General features: G+C 58.4%; 1 protein-coding gene across 19 annotated transcripts; it reads left to right on the forward strand.

Moving 5' to 3' along the window:
* Positions 1-1,458: 1,458 nt before the first annotated feature.
* On the forward strand, positions 1,459-14,813 carry Dennd6b (DENN domain containing 6B). Of its 19 annotated transcripts, none has more exons than XM_021258727.2 (21): positions 1,465-1,790; positions 6,967-7,005; positions 7,076-7,118; positions 7,670-7,782; positions 8,255-8,335; positions 8,812-8,917; positions 9,017-9,096; positions 9,173-9,235; positions 9,343-9,398; positions 9,998-10,120; positions 10,198-10,293; positions 10,392-10,486; positions 10,645-10,710; positions 10,994-11,058; positions 11,140-11,250; positions 11,321-11,422; positions 11,567-11,676; positions 11,758-11,860; positions 11,966-12,040; positions 12,125-12,258; positions 12,484-14,813. In XM_021258727.2, the coding sequence occupies exons 1-20, from the start codon at positions 1,614-1,616 to the stop codon at positions 12,245-12,247; spliced, it is 1,827 nt and encodes a 608-aa protein (XP_021114386.1). In that variant the 5' UTR covers positions 1,465-1,613; the 3' UTR covers positions 12,248-12,258; positions 12,484-14,813. The 19 variants fall into 19 exon arrangements, with proteins under 19 accessions (XP_087069748.1, XP_021114386.1, XP_021114387.1 ...); XM_021258728.2 differs by having other exon boundaries at positions 12,857-14,810; XM_004845320.4 differs by lacking the exon at positions 12,484-14,813 and having other exon boundaries at positions 11,161-11,250; positions 12,125-12,401.
* Positions 14,814-14,987: the final 174 nt, after the last annotated feature.

Raw genomic sequence — 14,987 nt, forward strand, 5'->3', positions numbered from 1 at the left:
TCTCACCTGTTTTGTTTTTTGTTTTTCTACCTGGTCTTATTTTAGTGGACTTTTTTTTTTTTTTGGTGCCAGGGATTGAACTCAGGTCCTTGCGCTTGCAAAGCAGGTGACAGAACCACTGAACTAAATCCCCGGCCCTTTAGTGGACTTTTAAAAGTCACCGATTTTAAACTGGGTGTGGTGACACATCCACATACCCCCCACACTTTGGGAGGCTAAGGCAGGAAGAATACAAGTTTGAACCCAGCATGGGCAAGTTAGGAAGACTCAAAAATTTTCTTTAAAAGGGCTGGGGAAGCCCGATGTCGTGGTGCATGCCTGTAGTCCCAGCACTCGGAAGGCTGAGGCACGAGGATTGCCGAGAGTTCGAGGCCAGCCCGGGCTACAAAGTGACTTCAGGGACAATCTGAACTAAATAGTGAGACCCTCTCTCACCCCACCCCCTCCGCAAAGGTCTGAGGAAGGAGCTCAGGGTGAAGGCCTTCAGTTCCATCCCCAGTATGTGGGGGGTGGAGTTACCACCCTTTTCAGAGGGGCAGACAACACCTGACGGGTGGGTCACGATGCAGTCTGACTACACACTCACAGGTTATTTCCTGGCCTCCCATCTCCTTTCCTCAATCTCAGCCCCTAAAAGCCCCAACTTCTATCCTGGGGAAAGCAAATGTGAGACTTGTTCTGCAGTCTCCCCCATGTGGGTAAAAACGGGCGATCCTGTATTTGGTAAAAGTTCTGTTTTGTTTTGAGACAGGCTTTTGCCATGTAGCTCAGGGTGGCCTTGAACGCAAACAAATCCTCCCGCCTCAGCCTTTGGGATTACAAGCGTGAGTCACCACACCCGGCCATTAACAGTTTTCTTAGTTGTAAAATACGGACATCTTGAGTTCAATGATATAAAGTAATTATAATATTGCGGCTCACAAGTGGCCATAGGGCTACAGTTCTCTGGGTGGAGCCCTTTAGGTCTCTAAGTACATCGCTTCTAGGTCGAATCGAATAAATGGCGGGGAAGGGATTAGTCTTTTTTTCCCTTGCCTTGGCCTCTGGGGGTCCTTACTGCAGCCTGGACTGCGCCTGAGTAGTATCAGAACCCAGCTTTCACAAAACACCAAGATACAGAAGGCCACCGATGGCAGCTTCCTCTTTCCTGACTCGCCCTAAAGCGGAGTGAGGTCGTCTGCTCCGGCGCTCACGCGGGCCTGGGGCTGGGATCGTGGACGAGGAAAGGGCACCGATCAAAGATGAAATTCGACGGTGGGGCAGTCTTCTAGACGCCTCTGCGAGCCCACAATCCCGCAACAAGGCGGAACCCAAGGACAGGCCGCTGGCCTTGCGGGGCTCGCCTGAAGGGACGACCCCCAACCTCATACTGCCTGGCGAGGGTACAGGAAGTGCCTGCTCCCCAGAAGTCCCGCCCTTAGGTTCGGGCCGCTCTGGCCTGCGTAGGTCCTTTCTCTGTGGTTCGCGCGGGAGCCGATGCTCCAGCACCAGGGGGGCGCGCACGGCTGCCACGGGGCCGCTCTGGGCCGTAGCGGCCACTCTACTGCTCCGAGGCTGGCTGGCAAGTGCCCGCGTTCCCCGGCAACGCGCGCGACCCCGTAGGAGCCGTGGCCATGGAGGTGCGGGCGGGCGCGGGGCCTCGGTGCACTGGTGACGGGCTCCGCACGGCGGGCCCCAAGTCCTCCGGCCGCGCGGCTCGGGTTTCGGCACCGCCCTGGGCGCGCTTCTCCGCTTGGCTGGAGTGCGTGTGCGTGGTTACCTTCGACCTGGAGCTGGGCCAGGCGCTGGAGGTGAGCAGGTGCGGGCGGGCCGCCGCTCCTCTGTCCCGCTCCTCCCTCCCCGCCCTCTCCAGTGTCCCTCCCACCCCTGTTCACCACCACCCCACCACACCCCGCGCGCATCGCTCTGGCCCTCGCGGGCGCCCCTTTGCACACGCAGTACCTCGGAACGACCTCTGACCCCTTCCACAACTCCCTGCTATGAACCTGGCGTGACCTCCCCCTCCTCGTGCCTGGTACTTCCTGAAAGGGAACCCCATCCTCAGGGCTCCAGGAGTGCTGCCCAGACAGGTGGGAGATAGGGCCTGACTCTGTGTATCCAGAGCGATCCCCTGTAACATTACCCTAGCCTGTGTTCCCACCCAGGCAAAGTCTTGCCCCCAGTTGCTCCACCTTTGATGCCTAGCTCATAGCTCCACATCCCACGCTCAGGGCAAGACTAACAGCTGTCCATGCAACAAGGATCTCATCCATTTCTCCTGAAGTCACCAGTGTCACCTCCTCCTCTCCCCAGCCCCCCTTCCCCCATCCCTCCTGCCTCTCCTGTCAAAAGTCCAGTCACCTCTTCACTTAGAGTCAGATCAGGACCCTGTAAGCTCCTCCTTGGCCCGCATCTCCTACTGTTCTCGACCTTAGGTTTCTGGTCACCAGCTACTGGGCCTTTGATGTGGTTTTCCCACTGCCTGCCCTTCCCCATCCCATCCACAGGGACAGCCTCCCTTTCTCCAGGTATAGATGGAAATGCCTCCTGCAGGCACAGTCAGGATGATCTCTCTGTAGAGCCTTGACACAGACCAGGGAGCTGACCAGCAGAGGGAGGCCCACCATAGGTGGAGGTGCCTAGAAAGTAGTCTCCACCAACCATCAGGAGGGACTTCTGAGTGTCCAGGGGGCCATGAGCACCCAATCACTCCAGTGGGCCAGGTGAGGCTGAGGAGTCACTCTCAGGAAACCCAGTGCAGCCTTCCCTGTGGGTGGGAAATGCTTCCTAAGGTCCCGATGAACTCCGAGAAGCCATAAGTCCAAAGTCGACTAAGCAGAAAACTGATTCATGGCCAGGAACCCTGGGCTCCCAGCACAGTACTCAGCACCCTGTAGGAACCTCATCCTACTGCACACTAGGCCACCAGGTGTGCTTTTGCAAATGACACAACTTGATGGAGGAGCCTGAGAGGCAAGGTGATTTGCCCTAGGTTGCAGAGCTCATTTTCTGTTGCCCAGATTGAGCCCCATAAAATCACAAAGGAGGACTGGAGGTTTAGCTCAGTGGTGCCAATGCCCGCCCAGCAAGAGCAAGGTCCTGAGTTCAATCCTGGATTTGGCAAAAAAACCCCAAATCACAAGGGAGCTAAGTATTGTGCACACCTGTGATTCCATCAGGAGGAAGACTGAGACAGGAGATCCCAAACTGGAGGCCAGCCTGGGCTATGTAGTGAGTTCAGGGCCAGCCTGGACTGTCGCAGTGAGACTCTGAAACATAAACACACACATACACGGGTACATGGGGCCTTTCCTTAAGGGATCTCATGTCTAATTTTCTAAAACATCCATTCAGAGAGTTAATTCTAAGCATGCATTGATAGAGGCCGTGTGTGTGTGTGTGTGTGTGTGTGTGTGTGTGTGTGTGTGTGTGTGTGTTTATGACTGGGCTCCTGAGGCTGCACAGGCTGGGAGGTCGGGGGAGACCCCTAGGCTCCTGGTGACTTGAGTCTGTGCCAAACACTGGGCAGCAATATGTGAGTTGGGTCTCAGTCACATGATCCTCTTCAGGTTTGCGTCTTGTCTGTCATCCCTTCCCTAGAATCATGGGGGAAGAGTGTGCTCCTGTGGACTTTCACTTAGCTCAGCCTGGCTGAGGGTTGAGAAGCCCTGGCACTGTCCTGTGCAGGATGCCAAAGGAAGATGCAGGCTGCTTAGAGGAGACTGAAACAGGCTCAGCTGAGCCTTAAAGGATGAAAGGAGGCAGCTACACAGCAGGGGTAGGGTAGGTTGTCTGTTTCAGGTAACTTCTCTCTCAGAAACCACAGTAAGCCAAGGCAAGAGGCTGTCGTCTACTGAGCAGCTGTCAGCAGCCAGGGTCTTGCCCTGCAGGAGTCCATCTGTTAGAAACAGTAATGGTTCTGGACCTGTAGTGCTCAGCCCCCCAGCACCTGCATGTGGAGTCCCTTGCAGATGGGTGCACTGGAGGCTGCATGCACAGGTGGAGAGAAGTGACATGGTCCCATGGTCCACGGCACATAGAATATCAGGTCAGATGAAGAGAGGGCCTGGCTCTGCCCTCTCAGCCCTTGAGAACCCAGCTTAATATCCTGGCTCATCTGGGAGGTCCTGTGGCCAGAAAGGCCAAGGAGCCCCCTCCATATGGGCTCTTCCTGGGTGGCAGCTCCCACGCTGTGCAATCTTAGCCTTAAAGTTATTGAGGACTCCAGAGAACCTTTTGTTTTCACGGGGTTATATCTGTCCATGTTTATTGTGCTAAAAGTAGAACAGGACACTTTAAAATATTCATTTAAGAAAAATAAACCTTATGTATTAATGTAGTGTATATTTATAAGAAAAAACACATTTTCTAAAACAAAAACAAGTAAAAGTAAGCAGTATAGTTTGATGCTTTTGCGGGGGGGGGGGCAGGGTTTCACTATGTAGTTCCGGTTGGCCTTGAACTCACTATGTAGCCTACGCTGGCTTTGAACTCAAAGTGATCCTCCTGCCTCAGCCTCCAGAGTTCTGGGATTATAGGTGTGCATCAGCCCACCTGGCTGTTTGATGCTTTGACAAGATGGCTAATACCTGATCAGATAGAAGCCAAGTAGATTCTCACATCAGCTTCCACAGTAGTCTGCCAGGGTCACAGGCGTTGCCTCTGGGAGTTGTGTGTGCAGTGAGATGAGCGTGAAGCAGACACTGACTTAGGGGAATAGTCTCACCTTGTGGGCCTGAGGGGCTGCTGGTCCCCACTGAGAACCACTGCCTAGAGAGCCAGGCAGAGCCCATCACCTCCGTCTTACACAGGACAGCTTACACGAGCGGTGACCTGTGCAGGCAGTCTCAGGTGAAAAGGACAAGGCTCACGTGGGAACCCTGGGCAGGGCAGAGCCTGGCTGAGGGGATAAGCAGGGCCTCCTTGCCCAGAGATTTTCTGCAATTGTCTCCTCACTTGGGCATGGGCCACCTGACCTAGACCGGCACTCAGCTCTAGGCTTACCTGGACTCCAGGGCCACTGGCACAGAGCGTGCTCCAGCCATGAAGACAGGTTTCCCTGATCAGGTGTTCTCTTGAGGCCCCAGGACATGGATGTAGAGCTGAGGTGAGGGGCCTGCCTAGAGACTAAAAGGCTCCTTTGACTTCCAGGAAAGGACCTCTGGTAACCCTGCCCCAGCCACCAGCACCCACCTGTCCTCCGCCCTCCTCACAGTGCAGACACAGGTTCAACCTGTGTGTCTTGTGGCCCCTGCTTCTCACTGAGCTATCTTCAGGCATCCCTGTTCATGTGGCCCCACCAGCAAGTCCCCCTCAGCTTCCTACCTGCTCCTGGCTCCCTCCCTCCCTCGTGACCCATCGGTGCAGGCATACTTGGCAGCTCCTTCACCGCACTTCCTTCCAAGGTTGAGGTCTCAGTACCTTCTGCTGCAGAGAAACCGATCTCCTGGATGGATAGGTGGATGGATGGGTGAGATTTGTTAGAGTAATTGGCTCATGTGACTGGAGGCTGAGAGGTCCCAGAGCAGGCTGTGTGCAAGCTAGAGACCCTGGGACACTGGCTGCATGGCTCAGTCCGAGTCTAAAGGCCTTGGAACCAGGGAAGCCAAAGACCTGAGACTGAGAAGCTGGGGTAGAGGAGCCAGCTCAGCATGTCCTGAGTCCCAAGACCAGAGCCTGGAGTTCTTATGTCCAAGGAGAAAATGTCCCGGCTCTAGCGATGGATAGAAGAAATTGCCTTTCCTTTGCTGTTCTTGTTATCTGGGCCTCCACACGGAGGGCAGATCTAACCCACTCAGCCTACCAGCCCCAATCCCAGTCTCTGGTAACACTCTCATAGACATACCCAGCAGTGGTACTTTCCTAGTTTCCTAGGTATTCCTCAATCCAGTCAAATTGACTTCTAAAATTAACCACACACCTACCTATTCTGGTCCACCTCATGGAAGAATTTTCACACCTCCCACACATGCTGTATTTGGGGTTTTTTTGTTTGTTTGTGATCAAACTCAGGACCTTGTGCTTTCAAGGCAGGTGGCAGAACCACTGAGCTAAATCCCCGGCCCACAGATGCTGTATTTGGGAAGGGTCTGTTTCCTGCCAAATGTTGGGAGGCAGAAGTAACCAGGACAGAGTCCCTTCCTTCAAGAGACTTAGCACACATTTGAAGAAACAAAATAGGACATAGCAGCAAGCCGAGGCCAAACAGGGACAAGCAGTGTTGTTCCCTGAGTGGGCAGTGTTTATCTCGGGGACAGCAGCTCCCCGCTTCTGAGGGTTCAGCCTCAGTGACTCCTCAGTGTAGGTGCTGGATAGAAAGGAGGAGACCCTGTGGGAGTCAGCCCAGGAGACACTTCAGGGGCCCGCCTCAAAGGGACCTTTTTAGTACCTTGCAGGGATCTCTTAGCTGTGCTTGCCCGGCCCACTTCCTCCTGCAGAGCTTGCTGATCTCCAGCCAGCCTCTGGACTGTTTGGTCAGACCCTGTGCTTCAGTGTCTGGGGTGTCACCTGACTGCCCACTCCCCAGGCCAGGGGGAGGGTTACCCAGCTGGCCATGCAGGTGGGCCACAGGCCCCGGAAGAGGATCAAGCAGGGACAGGGAGGGAAGGCCTAGTAGAAATTGCCATCATGGGGCAGGGTCATTCCCAGGTGACATCTGAGCAAACACATGACAGGGTGGCTGAGCCTGAGACCCTCTGGCCAAGGGAAGGGGTGAAAGAGTGGAGGATGAGCCAGGTGGGGGCCTCCAATGTCTTTGTGTGGACGGTTGGTGGAGGCTTGGCCTGGGGCCATGTGCAGAAGGAGGAGGAGGTGAGAAGGGGTCCCTGAGCAACGGGGAGCCTGCAAGGAACCAAGAGGGCCTGAGCCAGGGAAGATGGTGTGTGGGGAGGGAGGGGATGCTGGAGAGAGAGGGCCGGAAGAGGCCGGCTCCAGTGGGCAGGTGCCGTAGCCAGGTGGTGACACCAAGCGCTCTGTCCTCCCCTGCAGCTGGTGTACCCAAGTGACTTCCGGCTCACAGACAAGGAGGTAGGTCGTGGTGCTCTTGGGAGTGGGTGTCCCCAGGAGGGAGTGGCCCTCACTGGGCTCTGTGTTTCAGAAAAGCAGCATCTGCTACCTGTCATTTCCTGACTCCCACTCAGGTAGGTGACCCCACCCTTCCTGGGCTGGATGCTAGTTCTGGGGCTGGGGTGATGGGACCCAGGCCAGAGACATCAAGACCGCTCCAGGGATAAGTCATACCCACCTGCCCTTGGTCTGTGCAAACACCAGGCTACGGCGGGAATCACATGGAAAGGTGGCCTGGGCAAAGGTGCCGGCAGAATCTGCTCTCTTGCACCCTCCCCATTTGCCACCAGGAGCTGGGTTCGCTGCCCTACTCCTATTTCTGGTGGCCTGTGCCATGTCCAGTGCCGGTCTCCTGTCCCAGGCAGGCTGGGCCTATGTCCCCCCAGGGACGTTGAAGGTGTTTCTCTTGTGTACTGAGTTTATTGCAAGGCCGTTGCTGGGGTATGCAGGGTCAGGGTAGAAAGGCTTTAGGAAACACGGTCCCTTAGGCTGGGGTCCTCCCTGGAATGTTTGTGCCAGGAGGGGTCAGCCTTGCAGGCTCCTTGCCCCCTTGTGTCCACCCCAGCCAACAGCGGCAGTGGAGGCTCCTAGCCCTGACCTGCAGGGCGCTGCTGCCCCTCCTCAGGCTGCCTTGGGGACACTCAGTTCAGTTTCCGCATGCGTCAGTGCGGAGGGCACAGGAGCCCCTGGCATGCTGATGACCAGCCCTATAACAGCAAGGCCCCCATGACCCTGCAGGTGAGTGGTGGGTGCTCCCTCCCCTCCCGGGATGCCCTGGCAGTATGAGCAGCCCCTTCGGAGCTGCTGGGCCCCGTTTGGCAGGAGAGGTGCCAGCCAGGCCTGTTGGTGGGGTCGCTGACTGCTGCAAGCCCTGCCAGTCCTGCAGGCCCAAGCACCAGCCTGTACTGCCCTCTGGGGACTCACCAAGGTCCCCGAAGCCCTTCTTCACATCAGGGCTTTGTGAGGAAGCCCCGCCCCATGTCAGTGTCCCCTGCTGTGTAGGAGGAGGGGCGTTGCTCACCTTCTGAGCCAGGAAGCCCAGGTCTAACCCTGGAAGGTCTCCACCTTCCTGAGAACAGGCCCCAGAGGGTTGGGAAACCTGGTCCCGAGCCTTCTGCATCCCTACCGTCACCGCCCCCAGAAGTCCCTGCCCATTTCTTGACCTCGCCAGATGGCCTGAGTGGGCATGGCTGACACACACTCCTTCCAGAGGGAGCCAGCACACTACATTGGCTACGTGTACTTCCGGCAGGTGAAGGACAGCTCTGTGAAGAGGGGCTACTTCCAGAAGGTGAGCCCTTGCCACTTTGGCAGGCGGGGGGGCCTGGGGTGACTGGGAGTCTGAGCTCCAGGAGTGTCCACCCTTCTGCAGCCCAGCCAAGGCAGCAAGGCTAGGGAAGGACACCGCATGCCTCGGTGGCCCTTCTTCCCCAGGCCTGGACACCCCTGGCCCTCACTGTTTGCTGGTCTTGTCACATCTTCAGGATTAGGACAACTTCAGTCCTGAACCCAGGCACGTGAACCCTGGGGAGATGGACCCAGGAACCTCAGCTGCCTCACATTTCCCTCTGACAGTTGGGGTCCTGCCCCACCTTGCTGTATCCTGAGGGTCTTGGGGTCTGAGTATCCATATCCCGCTCTGGGCAGCTGGGTGCACTGCCCTGGACCAGCTCCAGCTACCCTGATGTCAAGGTCCCCACAGGCCCCTGAGTAGCTGGCCTGACACCTGGAGCTGGCTGCCCTCTGACGGGCCCTGCATCACTACAGTCCCTGGTTCTGCTGTCCCGCCTGCCCTTTGTCCGGCTGTTCCAGTCACTGCTGAGCCTGATGGCCCCAGAGTACTTTGACAAGCTGGCGCCCTGTCTGGAAGCTGGTGAGTGGGAGTCAGGTGTGACTGATATGTGCCCCACAGGCCTGGGCAAACAGCTTCTCCTCGGGGAGGGCTCCTGACTTGGACCACCTGTGTTCACAGTTTGTAATGAAATTGACCAGTGGCCAGCCCCTGTGCCTGGGGAGACCTTGAATCTACCTGTCATGGGCGTCATCATCCAGGTGAGGGCCTCCACCGAGTGAGTGCGCAGGGCTGTGGAGACACCCTGCTCCCCCTGGCAGCTGCTCCCCTCCACAGGTGTGCATCCCATCCAGAGTGGACAAGCTGGAACCCAGCCCACCAAAGCACGGTGACCAAGAGGTAGGGACGGATGGGGCTCTACCTCACCTCCCTGTGGGGAGACAAACCCAGCACAGCCCCGTGTCGGCCTCCGTCTTTAGCCCTGACCGCCTGCCCTCCACCTTCAGAACCTGCGACCAGCCCCCATGGTCCTCACCAGCATCCATGAACCGGACCTGTTCAGGTGAGTCCTGAGGGTGTGGCTTGCTTTTGTGAAAAGCTGCCCCGGGGAGGAACTGCCCGTCATGAGTGGTACTCGGGACATCCTGTGAGGGGAGATTGTGCAGAAGAGGAAGCCTGTGCCCAAGTGTGGGCACTATCAGCAGGAAGGTTCCAGAAGCAGTGCCCAGTGAGGCTGTCAGGGACATCTGCCACCCGAGGCCCCCCTCGACCTCTCCGAGTCAAGGGAACCTGGGCTTTGAGGTCAGCCTGCCCCTGCTGGGCCCAGAGGAGCAGAGCTGCAGGTTTGAGGGACAGCAGGGGCTGGGACGAGTCCCTCCCTGGGTTTTGGGGATGCTGCAAGACTGCTGGCCCCATACAGGCCAGGTCCAGGCTAAGTCCAGTCTGCATACCCCACCTCCAAAGCAGATGGAGCCCAGCTGGTCTTTCAGAGCCTAGGGTGGCCTGGCAACCTGAGTCCTGATCTGAGGTCTTCATACACCTTCCCCACCCTGTGTTTGCCTGAGCAGGGCCCTGTGTTCACCCAAGGGTGGGTCCTGCCAGACCTGTGCTTACTGCGCTAGAGGCCCCAGGCCCTACTTGACCCCAGCTGCCCACTGACAGGTGCTTCCGGCCCGTGCTGACACATGTGCAGACGTTGTGGGAGCTCATGCTTCTTGGGGAGCCCCTGGTAGTTCTGGCACCCTCACCAGATGTGTCCTCGGAGATGGTGCTGGCCCTGACCAGGTATGTGCCTCCATCCCTGGCCATCCTGGCACAGCTGGCACCCTGTCTCACCTGATCCCTGCTGCCCCACCCCTCAGCTGCCTGCAGCCCCTCAAGTTCTGCTGTGACTTCCGCCCCTACTTCACCATCCATGACAGTGAATTTAAGGAGCTTACCACAAGAACCCAGGCCCCGTAAGTGTATCCACCCTGCCCACCCCCAGCCCATGCTACCTGCCCAGCTTCTCTTTGCCTCTCCTTTCTCTCTCTCTCTCCTCTGTCTTTCTCTCTAGACCTAACGTGGTCCTGGGAGTCACAAACCCTTTCTTTATCAAAACACTCCAACACTGGCCCCATATCCTCCGAATTGGGGAGCCCAAGATATCAGGTGAGGGGGGCTGGGGAAGACTGGGTGGTGGGCCCTGAAGCTTCACCCAGCCTAGGATCTTTGGAAGTGTTTGAGCCCAATCTGAGCCGTACCTGGTCAGGGCCAACTCTGCAGCCATGACCAGAGTGTTGGGTGCTGAGCCTGACTGTGTCTTGCAGGAGACCTTCCTAAGCAGATCAAGTTGAAAAAGCCCTCGAGGCTGAAGACCCTTGACACCAAGCCAGGTCTGTGACCCCTCTGCTGTAGAGGGACCAGTCTTGTACTTGGCAGTCCAGTGGGGCAGCTAGGCCTCCCTAGACCTCTGTCCACTGAGAGGTGTCGGGGGCAAGGGGGACACCCTCCTCCTTAGCAGGTCTCTAGAACCCTGGGGTAGGGTGGGCTGAGATGCATAGGTGCTGCCCAGCAAGATCAGATGCCTTGCCAGATACCCTTTGGGGCTGCAGCAGAGTGGAAGGGAGGGAGGCTCGGAAGGACAGAAAGACAGCCACTGCCTTACCCTCCTGCCAGGCCTCTATACCGCCTACACAGCCCACCTCCACCGGGACAAGGCACTACTCAAACGACTGCTCAAGGTAGGAACTGTGGACTGAGGGCAGGATGCAGGGGCTTGCGTGAGGTGAAGCCACCGGGGGCCTGGGCTACTCTGGGCTCAGCTCCCTGCCTCCCTCTGGCAGGGTGTGCAGAAGCAGCGGCCATGGGATGTGCAGAGTGCTCTGCTGAAGCGGCACCTCCTGGAGCTCACGCAGAGCTTCATCATCCCCTTGGTGAGGCCCAGGCAGGAGGGGACAGCAGTGGGGGACCAAGGCCCCAGGCTCACTCTCCTCCCACCCCCAGGAACACTACATGGCCAGCCTCATGCCGCTGCAGAAGAGCATCACGCCCTGGAAGGTGGGGGTCTGGGTGTTCCCACCCCAGAGAAGGGAAGATCTGGTGCAGGTGTCCACTGTGTTCCTCCCGGGGCTGAGAACTGGGGAACCACAGGGAGGGAGTCTGACAAACCCCTGAATGGGCTGGACCTGGGTGCGGGGCTGTGGGCTGTGTTCCCCTGCACCTGCTCACCGGCCGCTACCGCTACCTCAGACTCCTCCCCAGATCCGTCCCTTCCACCAAGATGACTTCCTGCACAGCCTAGAGCATGCAGGGCCTCAGCTCACCTGCGTCCTCAAGGGCGACTGGCTGGGCCTCTATAGGTGGGTACATGGCGCAGGCTGCCCAGGCCTCCTTTGGCACACTGGGCCAGCCCCTCAGCTGCCACCACTTGCCACCCACAGGAGGTTTTTCAAGTCACCACACTTTGATGGCTGGTATCGCCAGCGACACAGAGAGATGGCTCAGAAGCTGGAAGCCCTGCACCTGGAAGCTATCTGTGAGGCGGTGAGAGAGGCCAGGGCCAGGCGGGAGGCTGGGGCTTAGGGGTCTGGGGGCCTGGGGCAGGGTGGGAGGGGCTTCTGTGACAGAGGACCTGCACTGTCCCTGCAGAATATTGAGACCTGGATGAAGGACAAGTCAGAGGTGGAGGTGGTGGACCTGGTGCTGAAACTCCGGGAGAAGCTGGTGAGCAGCTTCCCTGCTCTGCCCGGCCCAGGTGCTACCTCCTGGCAGGAGATGTCCTGCTTCTGACTGCCACTGCCTTTGCAGGTGCGGGCACAGGGCCACCAGCTCCCTGTGAAGGAGGCGACACTGCATCGGGCGCAGCTGTACATTGAGATGGTCATCGGCTCCCTGCCCAAGGACCTGCAGGCTGTCCTGTGCCCTCCCTAGGATGGGCCAAGGTGTGCCGTCCCCAGGCCTGGCCTGCCAAGCCTCCCCCTGTGTGGCCCTCCGCCCAGTGCCTGCTCCCAGCTTGGCCCCCTGCCCGGGCTGCATCCCCCTCCTTGTGCTGCCTTTGTCCCAGCAGTAAATGCGACATTTGGAAGCACGGCCTGGTCCCTGACTGTGGGGGATTATGTGCTAGCAGAGCTCCCCTCTCCACCCCCACCTGCCCTCCATGTCTTTAGGGGGTGAGCAGTGGCGCTGGAAGGACAAGAGCCCTGGCTGATTTGGGCACATCTACTGCCCACCCTCCTGTTGCCCATCTGCCCACACCCCTTCAGCCCAGCAGGCCTGCAGAACAGAGGGAGGCAGCTGGCAGGGCCACTTGCAACCTGCCCATCCTGCCCTGTGGAGACAGGAGGGACACTTTGCCCATGTCAGCCATTGTAGAGGGAGAGGCCACTCTGAATCCCCTGCCTGCCCTTGACTGTTCAGGAGAGAATAGGAGTGGTGTGGAGGCCCTGCTGGGACAACAGGCTCAGCCTGGCCCTTGGGATCCAAGCATGGTCCCGGCCTCTCTCCTGGAACTAACTCCACACATCCCATTCCCACCCTTAGGACCTGAGGGTTCTGGATTGGCCTGACTCTGCTGCCCAGCTCCACAATCCTGGTGCAAATGACCTTGGCAGGGGCCTGAAGTGCCACCTCTGGGTCCTACACTTAAGCCTGGGCCCAGCAAGGTAGTGCCGTCGCCTCTGGTAGTGCTGTGGCCACAGATGGTCATACTGGTGGGGCTGTGGGAGTTGTGCACTGAGGGGTAGACCAGAGCTGCAGCTGAACCGCAGATGAGTATTGCTGGGTAGGTCTCCTGACCATGCAGACCCTTGGGCTCTTTGTCTGAGAGACCAGGTTGTATAGATGCCTAGGAAGCTGCTGCTGGGCTGTGTTAGCCAGCTCTGGCCTGTGATGCCTGAAGGGGGCACCAGGGGAGGAACTTTGGCTAACTGTACATTAGTGAGGCAGGAGTAGATTGGACAACAGGGGCAGACCCCTGTTCATAGCGTCAGCACATTCTCAGAACTTGGTGCATGTTGACTCATCCACCCTGACCATGGCCCAGGACAGCCTGGCACAGAACCCATGGTGCCAATACAGAATGCATGGTGGCAGAGAGGGGAGGGAGGTGGACATGTCAGTCCAGTGCTGGTCCCTGGATGTGACTGCCATTACACAGCAGAGTAGAGGTGGGGGTTGTGGAGACCCAGAGTGAGGCAGGGTGGCACAGCACCCAGGGCAGCGCCAGTTATAGAGGCACCAGCCTCCCCATCGAGGACCTGGCCTCAGTGTGGCAATGTTGTAGGAATGCCGGCACCTTCCTGGGTGACAAGACAGGCATGGCGATAACGGAGGCCCTGCTGTCAGGGCCCCCGTCAGAACCATGGATTGGTGTGCCCTTCCTGAGATAGCAGTGCTAGCCCTGAGCCCCCGACCCCAAATCCAGGATCAGGATTGCGACCTCACCTTGAGGGACATACCCCCAGTGTCCCTGTGGCAGGTGCTTTCCATACCTGAGGGCCTCCACGCTTGGCCAGAGGCCTCAGCCACCATCACCCCAGGGACATCCAACCAGAGCCCCTGAGCCCCTAGATCCTGGCAGCCAGTGCTCCTTGAGACCACAGCAGGAAGGAGGTCAGGAGGACACCTTGGGACCCACCCAGGACACAGTCCAGGGTGAGGCACATAGGAGTGGGAATGCCATGGCCACTGGGAGAGCTGAGCCTGGGCCCCTCCTGGGCCCCTGGATCAGGTCGCCTGGAAGGTAGCTCAGCCTGTTTCAGACAGGGTCTTGGTGCCGTGCCCCCCCCCCCTAGGCCAAGCGCACACTGTGGGGGAGGGGAAGGAAGGGCCAGATGACTCCAAAGAGGCAAGACCCTCATAGAGGCTCCCACGGCTCCTGCCTGGGTAGAAACTAGTGGTCGACAAGAGCGAGGGGCTGCTGTGGTCACTGAGGCCAGTGGGTGGCAGGGCTGCCCCAGTATGGGCAGGGAGAGACAACTACGCCAGTCTATTTCAGGGTGCCCTCAGAGCGACATCATGGCCTCCCCACATCTTTAGTATTAAAATGTCCTTTTGCGACACAATGCTTGTTTTTTAACTTTTTTTGATAAACAGCTGGCAGCCCTGTCAGACTGATAATTTGGGGTCCTCTGTGGTGGGGCTGGCAGAGCTGTAGCCTGGGCTAACGTGACGGTGGGAAGGAGGGGCTGGAACAAGCCTAGCTGCTTGGGGTGGGAGGCAGGCCGCTGGGGTCCTGGTGACGGCTTCAGTGGCCTTCAGAGGCCTGCGGGAGGCTTAAGCACTGGGGCAGCGCCCAGAAGCAGAGGTCTGGGTCACGGAGAAAGGGCCGGCCTGGGAGAGGCTCCAGGTGGAGGGTGAGGCCCAGAGGCTGTCCCAGGACTCCCACCCTGTCCTGCTTCGGAGGGGCCCAGAGCAGCACAGGGGTATGTCCACGTTTTTCAATTCCGGGGCCATGGGCGTGATGCGCAGGCAAGATCCTGAACCCCTGAACTCTAGGCGCTGAGGTCCCCAAGGGCGCAGCACGGTGGGGGGGGGGGGACGAGACGGGACACACAGAGAGTGAGGATGCATACTGAGGGCACTACCAAGCGTCCCCTTCCCTGGGGGCTCCCGGAAGAGCGGTGAGGCCTCGGTACCCCCACCTCAGAGATCCTAGTGCTGGGGGGCTCCC

Source organism: Heterocephalus glaber, unplaced genomic scaffold, assembly GCF_053883595.1.
Source record: "Heterocephalus glaber isolate CG9 unplaced genomic scaffold, H.glaber_assembly_v1.0 deba00001444, whole genome shotgun sequence".
NCBI lineage: Eukaryota > Metazoa > Chordata > Mammalia > Rodentia > Bathyergidae > Heterocephalus > Heterocephalus glaber.